The sequence below is a fragment of the Schistocerca cancellata genome, chromosome 3, assembly GCF_023864275.1.
Source record: "Schistocerca cancellata isolate TAMUIC-IGC-003103 chromosome 3, iqSchCanc2.1, whole genome shotgun sequence".
NCBI lineage: Eukaryota > Metazoa > Arthropoda > Insecta > Orthoptera > Acrididae > Schistocerca > Schistocerca cancellata.
In genome coordinates, this window is record NC_064628.1 from 34,622,148 (window position 1) to 34,639,046 (window position 16,899).

The window sequence follows — 16,899 nt, forward strand, 5'->3', positions numbered from 1 at the left end:
ACCTTATATGAGGGGTGAAGTTTCCCTTTACTTGTCCCGTCCCCTAAAATAATCAGAGAAACATTAAATGCTGGTGGCAGACAACGTTTAAAGATACCTCGAAAACAAACAAAAGTGCAAAAGCGTATTTCGTAGGCCGATTAGAGGTTGTGTGCCAGATACGACCGCTTTAGGCAAGGGTACAAAAAAATTCGATGTTCGAGCCTATTCCATGTACTGTTAATAGAAATGACGCACCTAAACAGGTCGACTGTGAACGAGTGGTATATTCTGACGACGCTAGACACGTAAGAGCTCTCGCAACGTTCTTTTGATCCTCCGAATGCTATTACAACATTTGGATAAAATAACACACTACTGCAACATTGGAAGATTAAATCTAAAATGTCATAATATATGGTTGACAACTATGCACAACTACCGTACCCCAAATTGCTTATCAGTGGCAGTGATTTACCCTCGTATGATTCCTGTGATGTATTTTTGCCTTGAAACTGAATAACACTCTACAGGTTGCGCAGTCTTATTCTACCAACCCCTATAGTGAGAGCGCAGCAGCTTACCAGACTTCGCAAGGTACTGCTGTGGCGTCATCTCATACTTTCAATCGTCTTGTATTGTCCTGAATTGTGTTTAATCGGAAGCTGGTGGGTGTGTCCCCAATAAAGATATTACATCAAAATTATGGCAGCCACCTATCTACTCCCTCATATAGCAAATATCCATAACATCTCACGATAAATCACAAAAATTGAACCTCTACATCAGAGAAATTCACACACGAAGAAATTAGAGACATTGACTGCGAGTGGGCCTCGATTAAAATCAATGGAGAAAATTGAAAATTTGTGGTAGACTGGGATTCGAATCCATGTGTGTTACTTACTAGGAAGACGCTCTGACCACTAAGTCAACAAAACATAGTATCCACTGCACCTGTGCGGACTACCCTAGCACGCCTCCCATCAGACCCAAATTCCACGCACTATTAATGTTGTGACCCTTGCCAATCATTCTCATTACTCTCGGCATTCTGCTGATTACCGTAAGAATTCGAACCTGGTGTGCATCCGTACTGAACAGATCACTGGACGTACTCGCTTTAATTATACACTACTGGCCATTAAAATTGCTATACCACGAAGATGACGTACTACATACGCGAAATTTAACCGACAGGAAGAAGATGCTGTGATATGCAAATGATTAGCTTTTCAGAGCATTCACACAAGGTTGGCGCCGGTGGCGTCACCTACAACGTGCTGACATGAGGAAAGTTTCCAACCGATTTCTCATACACAAACAGACGTTGACCGGCGTTGCCTGGTGAAACCTTGTTGTGATGCCTCGTGTAAGGATGAGAAATGCGTACCATCACGTTTCCGACTTTGATAAAGGTCGGATTGTAGCCTATCGCGAATGCGGTTTATCGTATCGCGACACTGGTGCTCGTGTTGGTCGAGATCCAATGACTGTTAGCAGAATATGGAATCGGTGGGTTCAGGAGGGTAATACGAAACGCCGTGCTGGATCCCAACGACCTCGTATCACTAGCAGTCGAGATGACAGGCATCTTATCCACATGACTGTAATGGATTGTGCAGCCACGTCTCGATCCCTGAGTCAACAGATGGGGACGTTTGCAAGAGAAGAACCATCTGCACGAACAGTTCGACGACGTTTGCAGCAGCACAGACTATCAGCTCGGAGACCATGGCTGCGGTTACCCTTGACGCTGCATCACAGACAGGAGCGCCTGCGATGGTGTACTCGACGACGAACCTGGGTGCACGAATGGCAAAACGTCATTTTTTCGGATGAATCCAGATTCTGTTTACAGCAACATGATGGTCGTATCCGTGTTTGGCGTCATCGCGGTGAAAGCACATTGGAAGCGTGTGTTCGTCATCGCCATACTGGCGTATCACCCGGCGTGATGGTATGGGGTGCCATTGGTTACACGTCTCGGTCACCTCTTGTTCGCAATGACGGCACTTTGAACAGTGGACGTTACATTTCAGATGTGTAACGACCTGTGGCTCTACCCTTCATTCGATCCCTGTGGAACCCTACAGTTCAGCAGGATAATGCACGATTGTATGTTCCAGGTCCTGTGAGGGCCTTTCTGGATACAGAGAATGTTCGACTGCTGCCCTGGCCAGCACATTCTCCAGATCTCTCAGCAACTGAAAAAGTGGCCGAGCAACTGGCTCGTCACACTACGCGAGTCACTACTCTTGATGAACTGTGGTATGGTGTTGAAGCTGCATGGGCAGCTGTACTTGTACAAGCCATCCAAGCTCTGTTTTACTCAATGGCCAGGCGTATCAAGCCCTTTATTGCAGCCAGAGGTGGTTGTTCTGGGTACTAATTTCTCAGGATCTATGCACCCAAATTGCATGAAAATGTAATCACACGTCAGTTCTAGTATAATATATTTGTCCAATGAACACCCGTTTATCATATGCATTTCTTCTTGGTGTAGCAACTTTAATGGCCAGTAGTGTATATGTGGTGTCTCTTCTTTTGGGTATGGCGAAAAGAACAGACTCCACATATAGATCAAAATTTCAGTAAACAGTCCTATGATGCTTTCATAAAAAGAGTAAAAATGGCCCTCATACTACACTTGACGGAGTAGGATACACCTACATACATCATAAGCAGCCACCCATCACCCGTGTGTCTGCCTTCCGACTCTAGGCACGCAGGGTAATTTTTGGGAGGACGGACACAGTCCAGTGGTGCTTGGGTGCTGCACAACACAGCCATTGAGAGAGGCAGCGAGGTGTGCTGTAGCGGAGGACGGGACGAGGACCTGAGGAGCGCGCGCTGGTGTTGCAGCGAACCTGGCGTACCTGTGCTGCGGCACGTCGCTGGGCTGGTCGTCGCCGGCGCTGCCGCAGCTGCTGGAGGCGGGCTGGCTGTCGCTGGAGGCCGCCGCGTGGGTGGCGTCGCTGCTGCCGCTGCTCGCCGCGCTCGGACCCGTCATAGGCGGCGCCCTCTGCGCCACGCTGGGCGCCAGGTGAGTCCCGCCCCGCCAGCTCTCGCTCCACTCCCACAGCCGGGTCCAACTGGCCCAGCCACGAAGACGACGGTAAGTGGCAGTCACCACATGACATTTGATGAATTCTACACTCTGGCACTGTCTTCGTTGGTCATTTGGGCTCAATTCGAGACGAAACTCGTCACTGAAGACATCTCTACTCCACTCAGTGAGATTCAAGTCCGAAAACACGTCTGGAAACGACCTGGACAGTGGTGGGATACCAACTTGACTGTCGCTCGCCATATGGCCCAAGAACGAGCAGTGACGGTCTGGGGAACCATTTATTTTCATAGCCGGATGCCTTTGGTTATCATCCGTGGCACCCTTACGGAGCACCAGTATGCTGACGACACTCTACGCCCCATTCTGTTGCCCTTCATGGCGAGCCATTCTCGGCTTACATTTCAGCACGATAATGCCCTCCTGCACACGGTGCGGCGCGGCACGTTACTTTTTACCGCCCTGACAATGTCCATCAATGTTCATTTGTCTAGCTAATAGCTGTAGTAGAAAATACTAGACCACTACTGTCTACTGCAGGTCGCAACGTACATAGAATTGTCCGGTAAACGGGATGTGGCTAGTACTGAAATAAAAGTTTTAACTTGGCAATGTAAATTTTCAGGTGTATTTTTACGATAAAGATCACAGTTAATACTGCCAAGTCCGTACTAAGTGGCTACACAATGTAAAGTTCACAATCACACACGTAGCCAGTTTATGGTATTTACACCCGTTACCAAAGTTAATATAGTTCACTGGATCGTTTAGTCTTGGATCGCACAACACGCCACGCGGTTTTAACTTACAGTCAAAAACAATAATTTTGATATTCCGTCCGAAATTCCACACGACTTCCACTATACCGTTCACTTAAATACACTTTGTACTACTTCGCGAACTCGCAATTAGCATTTTTCCGCGATTTCAGAGTACTTTCGTCGGAGCTGCTTTCAATGAGATGTTACTAGTTCGAACCCTCAGCCCCGACTAGTGGTGGGCAGGAAATCGCGTATCTGTTAGAAATCGCAGTGACTGAGAAGTCACAGACATCACAGTAGCAACTTTACAGAATCTAACTGCGATTTCAGTCACAGTTAGCAGTCGCAAGTAGTATTTCACATTCAAAGACGTGAGCCATCTATTGGTCGAATTTAGCACCGCTTTCTGCGATTTCAGTGACAAGTCGCAACTAAGAGTCGCAAGTAGCAACTAAAAAGCGCGGTTAACAGTGGCATCTGTTGGCCGAAGTTCGTATTACGTCCATCTCTGCGGTACGCTATGGAGTCTAACTGCGATTTCCGTGACAAGTCGCAACTAAGAGTCGCAAGTAGCAACTAGAAAGCGCGGTTAACAGTGCCATCTGTGGGTCAAAGTTCGTACTACGCCCATCTCTGCGGTACGCTATGGAGTCTAACTGCGATTTCCGTGACAAGTCGCAACTAAGAGTCGCAAGTAGCAACTAAAAAGCGCTGTTAGCACTGCCATCTGTTGAGCAAAGTTCATACTACGCTATTCGCTACCGAGTCAAACTGCGATTTCTGTGACAAATTGCAACTAAGAGTCGCAAGTAGCAACTAAAAAGCGCAGTTAACATACTTTTCCTAGTGTCATCTGTTGACCGACGTATGTACTTCGTTATGAGAGCCTTGTGCCTCACGAGATCGACGTGCTGTGTGTGCATATGAAGGGCTTATTTCAATAGTGGTACAAGTCCATTTTTGTTCATTTTGAGACACAGAGTCGTAAAGTTAAATGAGCGCTGACAAATCTACATTTGAGATACCAGAAATATTCAAGCATATGGCTTCTTGCTAGAGATGAACCTTTATTTATGTTTGTTTGGATCACTAATTTCAGACGCATTATAGACAGAAAAGTGGAGGTAATGGACTTGTACCACTATTGAAATAAGCCCTTCATATTATATGACGACATGCACATTCAGCATCAGTTATGGTTGGTCAAATACTGCTGTGACTCTGAACGTATTATATTAATAAGAAACAACATTGCCTTTTTCTCCTGAAAATATCAAGTAACGTAACAAATGTGTTTGATTCTGCTTCCAATATGACAGTTTTGGTTAATACTGCACATGCCTACAGGACTTTGCAGTGTTAACACAGCAGAATTCAGACATCTGTATAAGTGTAGAGAAATGAAAACAGTAATATGAATGCCTCACTTTTGTTCCGACACAGTTCAAGACTCGGGAGAAAAGTTTTACACCTGGTGTTCTACATGGCAACTTCACACACAAGAACTTTTTGCCGACACTACTACCACCTACATAAGTAAGCTTTTCCTGTGTTACTTTCAAGTAATGCACTTAAGCTATTCCTGATTTAACTGGAAGATCTGTACTTCCCACTTTCATATCAACAGCCTCAAAATGCATATTGTAGACTTCGGGATAAGTTATAGGTCAGTGTCACACCAAGATTGTGGAGAAAGGGGGGGGGGGGGGGCGGCATGTCACTCTCCAACAAGTGTTTACCAATAAGTAAGTGGCGGAAAATTATGGGTATAGGGCGGCTTAAACATGTGGAAAATGAGATTTTTATTATTCACTCACTGTATTTGACATTTATTATTCCTTTAAAATCGCACAACAACTTCAATAAAACACAGTTTAATCATTCACACACTTATTTCACAATTATTTCACTTTTAAACTGCAAATCCTCTAAGAACTGTCTTGAATCTTCACGAGTCTCTCTCAAAAACAGCCTTGATGTGGATAGATACGTACAGCAACCAGTAATCAGAGTCAGAACTGTGTCTGCAAAAACACAAGGATTATTAAACAATTTTTGCTGTCATTAATTACTAGCAATATGATTGACAGAGTAGATTGCTAATATTTGCTATAATGAATATCACATTTGCAAGAACGATCACACTGAAGTAATTAAGTCCATCGAAACGCTTAGAAACTAACCTCTCGTCTGACGAAAACGGTCTAAAGACGCAGTGGCAATTTCTTCAGATCTGTTGACAATGATATTTTGAGTTATCACTTTACTGAGTGACTGAAATGTAGTTCAGGTACCTGTGAACATAACAATATGTTACAATTCATTTTCTAAATACGAACTATTACGGTACTGTACGGCTACTTACATATTAATTACACTATTAATATGTTCACAGTTGTTTCTTTAATACAAAATTAAAGCCAACGGAAGAAAAAACGTAAAACATACTTGCCAAAGACAGGTTTGTTGAGATGCAATTTTCTGTGTTAACAGATGTAACTTTCTCATACGGTGGTAAGTCGCAGAAATCGCAGGAATCACAGAAATCGCAGAAGTAGCAGAAGTAGCAGAAATCGCAGAAGTAGCAGAAGTCACAGAAATCGCAGAAGTAGCAGAAATCGCGGAAGTAGCAGAAATCGCAGAAATAGCAGTGGCGGAGGGATACACGACCTATATTCCTTAACTGCGACTCTTAACTGCGACAAATCACAGTTAAGAATAACAGATACTCAAAAGTAGCATTCACAGAAATCACTGATATCGGAAAATCGCAGTTTAGCCCATCACTAGCCCCGACTAGCTTAGATCATATCAAAGGCTTTGTTCCCAGCGTAGATGGTCGCGAGCCTGCATTTTTCTGATTGGCTGATATCACAAACACCAAATCAGGTTGCAGTATTATCCCGCGCTAACCCGCGCTTTACTTCAATGACCAATCATAGTAAAATATTTCTTTCTATGGCAATTGCTAAATAAATAAATTTAGAAAAGAATCAAATATAAAATTACTCCTTCTGAAATTACCGATAAATTTGTGTTCTACTCACGATTTATTAGTACCATAAACTGACTGCACATTTAATTATAGTAAATCCCCTGTATAATTTAACTGGTAGTTCGTGAATAAACAAAACAATTTTAATTTACTTCTGTTCTTCTTCACTCATACAACACTCACACTGCTAATTACTACATATATAAAACAATTATAATTATGCAAATACATTAAATATTAGTCAAACACAACTTTACAACATTGTTTTGACTACGACTGCTAGCACTGTCCATTAACTGCTGACCTCTGCCGCCTACTAGTACAACTACGTGCAGCTCTGTAACTCAGCTGGCGACATCTGTCGATGACTCATGCCTATAACAATATCGTCCTAACAAGTGACAGGAGCGATGCGAAGGCGCTACTCCTCAACGGCAAGAGTGTCTAATGCTTGCTAAACCCTTCCTTGGCCAGCAAGGTCACTAGATCTCTCCCCAGTTGAGAACGTTTGGAGTATTTTGGGCAGGGCCTTCCAAGCAGCTGGGGATTTTGACGATATAACGTGCCAATTGTGAAACCTCCCCTTTGAAAAATTAATGAATTACTGTGAATTTTCAAACAGCTGAGCAAAACTGAACGTACTCAGACATTACTCTCTTTACTTATTCTGATCAACACTAAACTGACACACAACATTTTTAGCGCAACGCAATCTAACTTTCAATAATCCCTACAAAAGAATGGCCCTGACCAACAATAACTTATACCTTTAATGAATCACTTACCTCACCAAAAATCTTCGTTACTCGAACTACTGCAATACAGCGAACGACAATACTGCCAGCTAAATAAAAGGTTCTAACTACAGAAGGCCCTAACTACTGATAGGCATAGTTAGCAAATGAACGATTTTGATATAGAACAAACATTGTATTTACCTTAATAATATTCAAAAGTTATTATATATATATATATATATATATATATATATATATATATATATATATATATATATATATATATCAAAGACACAAACCACTTCCTAGAACGCCTCAAATCCATTCCCACTCCTCTCCCACCTGAAACCTTTCTTGTCACCATAGATGCTACATCCCTTTACACAAACATCCCACATACCCATGGTCTCTCTGCCCTTGAGCACTACCTCTCCCAACACCCACCCGAAGATCTTCCAAAAACCTCATTCCTTATCACACTTACCAACTTCATCCTCACCCATAACTACTTCACTTTTGAAGGCCAGACCTACAAACAAATCAGGGGAACGGCCATGGGAACCAGGATGGCTCCGTCCTATGCCAACCTCTTCATGGGCCGCATGGAGGAGGCTTTCCTGAAGACCCAACAGCTGCTTCCCCTGGCCTGGTATAGGTTTATAGATGACATCTTTGTGGTCTGGACTCATGGTGAAGAAACACTCCTTAATTTCCTCCATAACCTCAACTCCTTTTCGAATCTGAATTTCACCTGGTCCTTCTCCAAAACCCAAGCCACCTTCCTGGATGTTGACCTTCATCTTGTTGAAGCTCACATCCACACCTCTGTCCATATCAAACCCACAAACAAACAACAGTACCTTCACTTCGATAGCTGCCATCCATTCCACATCAAACGCTCCCTTCCCTTCAGCCTAGGTATTCGTGGCAAACGCATCTGCTCCAGTGATGAATCCCTCAACAATTACACCAATAACCTGACCAGTGCTTTCCTCTCCCGCAACTATCCTGCAGACCTTGTCCACAAACAGATCTCCCGAGCAATACATTCCTCCCCGTCCAACAACAATGTTCCTACCCCCAGACCACACAGAAGCATCCCCCTTGTCACCCAATATTATCCTGGCCTCGAAAACATCAACAAATTACTCCGCCAGGGATATGACTTTCTCAAGTCAACCCCTGAAATGAGATCATCCCTTGACAAAATTCTCCCCACACCACCCAGAGTTGCCTTTCGTCGCCCCCCTAACCTCCGTAACATCCTTGTTAAACCCTACAATATTCCCAGACTATCTTCTCTACCCAGCGGTTCCTACCCCTGTAACCGACCCCGCTGCAAAACCTGCCCCATGCATCCCCCCACAACCACCTACTCCAGCCCCGCTACTGGTAAAACATACACAATTCAAGGCAGGGCCACGTGTGAAACTACACATGTCATTTATCAACTGACATGCCTGCACTGCACAGCCTTTTACATCGGCATGACAACAACTAAACTGGCTGAGCGCATGAACGGACACAGACAAACTGTCCGCCTAGGAGATGCCCAATACCCAGTAGCGGAGCATGCCCTCCAGCATAATTCTAGGGACCTAGGAACCTGCTACACCGTATGTGCCATTTGGCTTCTCCCACCCAACACCAGTCCCTCTGAACTGCGGAGATGGGAACTTGCACTCCAACACATCCTTTCATCCCGCCATCCCCCTGGACTGAACCTACGTTAAACAACCTCACTCCCATTTACTCTTCAGTCTTCTCCTCTTTCCCTTTCCTCTTTAGCCATTCACGCATCTTTTCATCTTACATAGTTGTGTTTATCTTTATACTATATACCTCTTTACTTCTGTATGCATCCTCTTTGGTTTGAAGCTGGCACAGTACTTACAGTAGACTATCTTTGGCTTCCCTCTGACAACCATGCCTCCACCCTTGCTACCCTCCCTATTTTCCTTTCCCTGTTGCTTCATAGCCTGGGTTGTGAGTAACTGAATCTCCTTTCCCTTCTTCCCTTTCTTTCCCCTCTCTCCTCCCTGATGAAGGAACATTTGTTCCGAAAGCTAGGAATGTAAATTTTCGGTTCTGTTTTATGTGTATCTATCGGCTGTACTGAGCTGAGGTAAGTACTGGCCAGCCCCTCTACCTCTTTGTTAGTATATATATATATATCAGTTCATGATATCCAGTATTACAAATTAACTCTTTCTGCCGGACACATGTGTCCAGATCGTCCGCTCTTAAAATTCTGCCGTCTCTCTCCCCACATCCACCACTGCTGGCGGCTCACCTCTACGCGCTGTTCACATCCAACTGCCTAACACTACAATAGCGAATATTCCAACAATGCAAACCAGCCACAGACTGCACACAGCACAGTCAGTGATTTTCATTTAGAGCGCTACGTGGCGTTACCGACATAGAAACCTAAACAGCCTACTTACAATCGACAGATTTTTGCATGATATCACAAACACCAAATCAGGTTGCAGTATTATCCCGCGCTAACCCGCGCTTTACTTCAATGACCAATCATAGTAAAATATTTCTTTCTATGGCAATTGCTAAATAAATAAATTTAGAAAAGAATCAAATATAAAATTACTCCTTCTGAAATTACCGATAAATTTGTGTTCTACTCACGATTTATTAGTACCATAAACTGACTGCACATTTAATTATAGTAAATCCCCTGTATAATTTAACTGGTAGTTCGTGAATAAACAAAACAATTTTCATTTACTTCTGTTCTTCTTCACTTAAACAACACTCACTCAGGAGAACATCCAGTAATTCTATGAATCAGTGCCAAGCCGAACAAGTAACTGCATAAAGGAGAGAGGTGGACCCACACATTATTGACTTGCTTAATTTCTGAAGCAATTTCTCTTGAATAAATCATTCAATTTTTCTGACATCTACATCTACGTGATTACTCATGTATTCACAATGAAGTGCCTGGCAGAGGGTTCAATAAACCACCTTCAATCTGTCTCTCTACCGTTCCACTCTCGAACGGCGCGCGGGGAAAACGAGCACTTAAATTTTTATTTACAAGCCTGATTTCTCTTATTTCATCCTGATGATCATTTCTCCCTATGTAGGCTGGTGCCAACAGAATGTTCACGCAATCGGAGGAGAAAACTGGTGATTGAAATTTCATAAGAAGATCCCGTCGCAACGAAAAACGCCTTTGTTTTTATGATTGCCACTCCAATTCATTTCCTTGGCACTATCTCCCGTATTTCGCGATAATACAAAACGAGCTGCCCTTCTTTGTACTTTTTCGATATCATGCGTCACTCCCACCTGATGTGGATCCCACACGGCACAGCAGCACTCCGCAATAGGGCGGACAAGCGTGGTGTAAGCAGTCTCTTTAGTAGACCTGTTGCACGTTCTAAATGTTCTGCCAATGAATCGCAGTCTTTGGTTTGCTCTACCCACAAAATTATCTATGTGATCGCTCCAATTCAGGTTATTTGTAACTGTAACCCTAACCATTTAGTTGAATTTACAGCCTTCAGATTTGTGTGACTTATCGTGTAATCGAAATTTAGGGGATTTCTGTTAGTACTCATGTGAATAACTTCACACTTTTCTTTATTCAGGATCAATTGCCACTTTCCACACCTTACAGATATCTCATCTAAACCATTTTGCAATTCGTTTTGGTCACCTGATGACTTTAAAAGACGGTAAATGACACCATCATCTGCAAACAATCTAAGATGGCTACTCAGATTGTCTCCTATGTCGTTAATATAGATAAGGAACAATAGAGGGCCTGTAACACTTCCTTGGGGAACACCGGATATTACTTCTGTACTATTCGATGACTTTCCGTCTATTACTAGGAACCGTGATCTTTCTGACAGGAAAACACGAATCCAGACGCACAACTGAAATTCTATTCATTTGTTTCTCCGTACATGTACATCACAACTATCATTTCCTGTCCCATTTGGATAATTCCTTCGTGGTGGGCCGCTTTTTTTTATTATTGTTGTCTGAAAGTGTACTTGCATATGAAACATCGAGCCACATGTATCGTTGGATAGGAGACTTCGTAGCAAACAGATCTCAGCACAACGCGTTTAGTGGGGAGTCATCGTGAGTAACAGAGATACTGTCTAATCTTCGTCAGTAGAGATGGGCAAACTGAAACATGTAACTGTTCCGAAACAAATGAAACAGTACAATGTAATGTTCCTATACGCTGTTTCGAAACAGTGAAACAGTTTGTGTTTTGTAATCTAATAAACCTACACATTTTATCATCTTGAATGTCTACTGTATAATTATGTCCATATAAACGCAAACGAGGTGCGAGAGCGCTAATCATGTCGCAGAAAGTATGAAACTATCACTTTGTCGTATTGGCAGTTTCGTATTTCCTGCAGCAAATGCACAGCTTTCGTGTCGTGTGACTTTCATACTTTTCAATTGGCTGAGGACAGCCATAGCTGAAGACAGAAGAACCATCACGAACGGAACTGGAGGTGGGAGCGAACTGCAGAAACTACGGATATGCTACTGGGAGTCCCACATTCTGTTAGTATGGGTAATATACCCATCCTGCTAATTTCCATCTACACAAAGGGAACCATTGTGGATAATAGGCACAGTGACTATAGACTCACAAATAACGGCAACTAATTCGAATAAATAATAAAATATGACAGAAAATTTTTTTGTCTTTCAAGGTGTTTCGAACCGTTACTATAGATTCACCATGCTTCCCAGCCCTTCCCGTACACCATTACACTATCAGTGATCTGTCAAACAGATTGCTTGCAATTATACCTACATCAAATTTATGTATATGTCTAATAACTGTCACTCTACGCCTTTTTTTATTCAAAATGTTGTAGGCTTACTTGCGTTTCTTAATATGATTACTGTACATGAACAGAGAAGCGCATGTTATAAAAACAGTGTAATTTAACTGAATGATTTTCACATATTTATTATTTTGAATGTGAATAGTATGCGTTGTTTTATTGTTTGGTTAATGTTTATAAAGCAAATGTTACGCCATTTCGAAACAGGACAGTCAGCTAGAAACGAAGCTTTATTTCCGGATATCTTAAGCTTCATGCTATTCGACACTCTTGAATGAGTTTCATGAGTTTCATGAAGTGTTATGTTGTGTTTCAGTACCTGTGCCGAGCCCGAATCTCGTCCGACACACAGTGGAATGAAACATCACTGTTTCGATACAATTAGTCCGTTCCAGGCACAGGTGGACTGGAACACCCTTATTTTGAAACAACGATACAGTTTCTGTGTCTGGCTCGAGATCGAATCTGGTCCGAGACAGGGGCGGAATGAAAGACCACTGTTTCGAAACAGTGAGCCACAACCGTTCCGAAACACTGAAACAGTTCCACGTATCGATACACTGTATCGAAGCATAGAAACAGTGGCCAAGTCTATTCGTCAGGATGCAGCAGTAAGGCCACTGATATGTAGGGCTACAAAACGACACCGACAAACTTTGAGGGGTTGTAGAGGGTGTCTTGAGGAACAAATTGTGTATGGGAACCAGTGTCCTGAAACGTCATCCGAAGACGCTACAGAGCGTCGAACTTAGCACTGGGCCAGCCCCTCGGCGGCAAACGTAACTGTACGCTGACGGACTGCAGGCAGCACGCCTTGCAATAGACCTGGCAACATTTAGGAAATTGTAAGTGGGCTGCTCCTGTGTTGGCAGCGCTGTGTAGCGCTTTGCATTGGATCCATGACAGCACTTTTTAAGAGACTCTGTGGCCAGCTGGACTCGTTGTTGGAAGTTAATCGCCAGTAGTGTTGGGCACTTGGAAGCTAATCGCCAGCAGTGATGGAAGTACTGTTGGGGAGTTGGAGGCGAACAGCCAGCAGTGATGGATGTTGAATGTGAGAAGTTAGAATTGATGGAGGGTAGAGGTCTGAAGTGTTAGCGTAGGCTAACGATCTGGAAATACCCGACTTGGAGATTGAAAATTATTCCTGATTATACAGGGTGTTACAAAAAGGTACGGCCAAACTTTCACGAAACATTCCTCACACACAAAGAAAGAAAATATGTTATGTGGACATGTGTCCAGAAAAGCTTACTTTCCATATTAGAGCTCATTTAATTACTTCTCTTCAAATCACATTACCATGGATTGGAAACACACAGCAACAGAACGTACCAGCGTGACTTCAAACACTTTGTTACAGGAAATGTTCAAAATGTCCTCCGTTAGCGAGGATACATGCATCCACCATCCGTCGCATGGAATCCCTGATGCGCTGATGCAGCCCTGGAGAATGGGGTATTGTATCACAGCCGTCCACAATACGAGCACGAAGAGTCTCTACATTTGGTACAGGGGTTGCGTAGACAAGAGCTTTCCAATGCCCCCATAAATGAAAGTCAAGAGGGTTGAGGTCAGGAGAGCGTGGAGGCCATGGAATTGGTCCGCCTCTACCAATCCGTCGGTCACCGAATCTGTTGTTGAGAAGCGTACCAACACTTCGACTGAAATGTGCAGGAGCTCCATCGTGCATCGTTGTGTCGTACTTGTAAAGGCACATGTTCTAGCAGCACAGGTAGAGTATCCCGTATGAAATCATGATAACGTGCTCCATTGAGCGTAGGTGGAAGAACAAACTAAAATGAGCTCTAACATGGAAATTAAGCGTTTCCGGACACATGTCCACATAACATCTTTTCTTTATTTGTGTGTGAGGAATGTTTCCTGAAAGTTTGGCCGTACCTTTTTGTAACACCCTGTATATCTTTGTACTGGATGTCAATGACGATTTATATTCGTGTTTGAACTGGATGCCACATTATTAAGATAAAAAATACATTATTTGGCTTGCAACAAAATATTTCCTTTGCTAACCACATGCCTATTACTAGTCATTGGCTTTATTAGTTAGAATCTTTTATTTAGCTGGCAGTATTGACGCTCGGTGTATTTTAGTAGTTCGCGTAATGAAGATTTTTGTGAGGTAAGTGCTCAATGAAATGTTTAGGTTATTGTCAGGATTGGTTCTTATTTAGGGCTATTCTTTTGTATTAATTATTTGAAGTCAGGTTGTAATTTTTTTTAGCAGTCAGATTGCGTTGGGTCAGTGTTAACATGACAAGAAAAGGTAAAGAGAAAGTAGGCTCAGTACGTTCAGTTTTACTCAGCTGTTTCAGGATCAAATAACGTAAAAGTTTCATCTTCTCAGTCATTCAGCAATTTAAGTACATATTCGCACATTTAAATAAAGAAGTTTCAAAGTTAGATGGCGCCGAACGCGTCCACGCCCGTCACAACAACACTGTAGACACCACTAACAGGGGAAAGACAAAACACACGCGCCAGAAACATAGCGGATATTCATAAGTTTGTCTCGTGCTGGTGAGGTTCACCTGATTCGAGCAGCGCGATATGCGTTTCGTTTATGGCGAGGCGGGAAGAATTGCGTACGCAGCTTTAAGAGTCTACGGGCAAACATATCCAAATAGTTGTCAGCCTGACCGTTCTATGTATGCGGAAAGTCATCAGCGTCTGTATGCACCAGGCGCTTTCAAAGGACGTCAAAACGGCGGAGGCAGCGAGGGAAGCTTTCGCATGCTGTGATCAGAGGGGTACATATCACGACACAGACCCATCCACAAGCCCTTGCGCTATGGCGCACACCTTGCAAAGCAACCACGTAGCTGTTTGGAAGATGATGCATGAGCAGGAAAGGCACTTATTCCATTTACAGAAGGCACAGTCGCTGACAGCCCATGATTTTGCTCCATGCGGGGAGTTCGGGCAGTGGCTTTTGTAGCATAGCGCCACGTATCTGTATTATGCTGCGTATATTTTGTTCATGGACGAGGCGTCCGTCAACCATGAGGGTGTGTTTAGCCCTCACAACTGTCAGTTTTAGACGGAAGACAACCCCAACGTCACGCACGGACGAAGTTATCAAGAAAAGTTTACCACAAACTTATGGACTGGCATGATGCACAACTACTTGATTGCTTTCTCCTCACAGATGATAGCCATCCAACATTCTTTCGAGAAGTGCTGCCGAAATTACCTTAGGAGGTGCCACTTGCAGTCCATCGATGTATGTGGTTTCATCATCATGGGGCACCCACACACTTCAGTCTAGCTGCCGGAACCCAGATAGGACAGATGTTTGGAGATCGCTGGATTGATCGAGATGGTCCTGTAACTTGACCGTCTCGGTCACCTGACCTTAACTCTGCAAATTTTTCTTGTGGAGTCATCTGGAAAATGTGGGGTATGAAACCCCAATAAAATCAGTGAAAGACTTAGTTCTAAAAATACATGCGGTATGTAAAGACGTTCGCACCGCACCCAAAATATCTTTCAGCGACTGCATCAGTCGATGGTAAGCAAAAGACAGGCACGCTGGAGGCAGACATTTTGAACACCTTATCTAATTTTATTTAATTTTTTGTAACAACAAAGTAAATAGTAATGTTCACTCCTTGAAATTTGTTTTGTGTTGTCTGCCACAGTGAACATTTGTATTCATATTTTCTTTCCTTTAAATTAAGTAAAATTGCCGAATTCTCAAAAGCTCTGCCTTTACTCATTGAGCGCAACTGATTTCCGCAAGCTCCAGTGGAGCAGGCGGCATTAGCTACTGAGTAGGTAGACTTTAGCCCCTATAGTTTCGACGCTGTCGGTATATTTCTATTACATATTGTATACTGAAAAACACTAGAGATTTTAGATGGTTATAGGAGAAAAAATAAACTGTGAATGGAATCCGTGTCTGAAACTGTCATTCCCCAGACAAGGCTTGTCTACGCAGCAAATAGCTCCATCTTCCGCACTGGCTATCGTGGCACTCGGTCGCTAACATCGAACAACAGAGACACCAGGTTTATACATAGGAGGTCGGTTCTATAAAGAATCGGGGTGAGGGTTTACTGGTTGTATGTACACGGCATGGCAATGTGAATAGTACTCGCTGCCTTTTTGTAGCTAGTTACTTAAAATGAAGTAAAGTAAAGCTGTCACTAACCCGAAGTTGGTTTGAACAGCAGAGGGCTTTACTAGGAAAGGCCTATTGGATGTGTTATGCCATTGCATTCCTATCCCTGGTTTACCCAACCAGTTGTGGGTGACTTATTGTTTAATGTAGGTTCTTAATCGCGATACAATCCGGACTTTTTCACATTAACGTTGTCAAAGGAAAAACAAGTGACAGGAGGCAAGAAAAAAGTTCTTGGACTGACGGGGGATCAAAAGCGTGGCTTTAGAACCCGCAGAACGGCACTGACGAGGAGAACACGGCAAGTGCCATAACCCAAGAAATTCGCTCAGTGGAAGAGGAGTCACAATGAGCGATCATGTGTCT

General features: G+C 43.2%; 1 protein-coding gene and 1 long non-coding RNA gene across 2 annotated transcripts in view; one reads left to right on the plus strand and one right to left on the minus strand.

The window, feature by feature from the left end:
- LOC126175605 (facilitated trehalose transporter Tret1-like) overlaps window positions 1–16,899 on the plus strand; it is a 194,284-nt gene that overhangs the window by 71,416 nt on the left and 105,969 nt on the right. Inside the window, exon 2 of the mRNA XM_049922482.1 lies at window positions 2,845–3,025. Coding sequence (XP_049778439.1) covers window positions 2,845–3,025 — 181 coding nt within the window. The remainder of the gene's footprint in view (window positions 1–2,844; window positions 3,026–16,899) is intronic.
- LOC126176843 (uncharacterized) lies at window positions 5,633–6,406 on the minus strand. The gene is made up of 3 exons (XR_007535676.1): window positions 6,259–6,406; window positions 5,994–6,104; window positions 5,633–5,834 (listed from the first exon to the last, which is right to left on the minus strand). It is a non-coding gene; the product is annotated as an uncharacterized LOC126176843 (long non-coding RNA).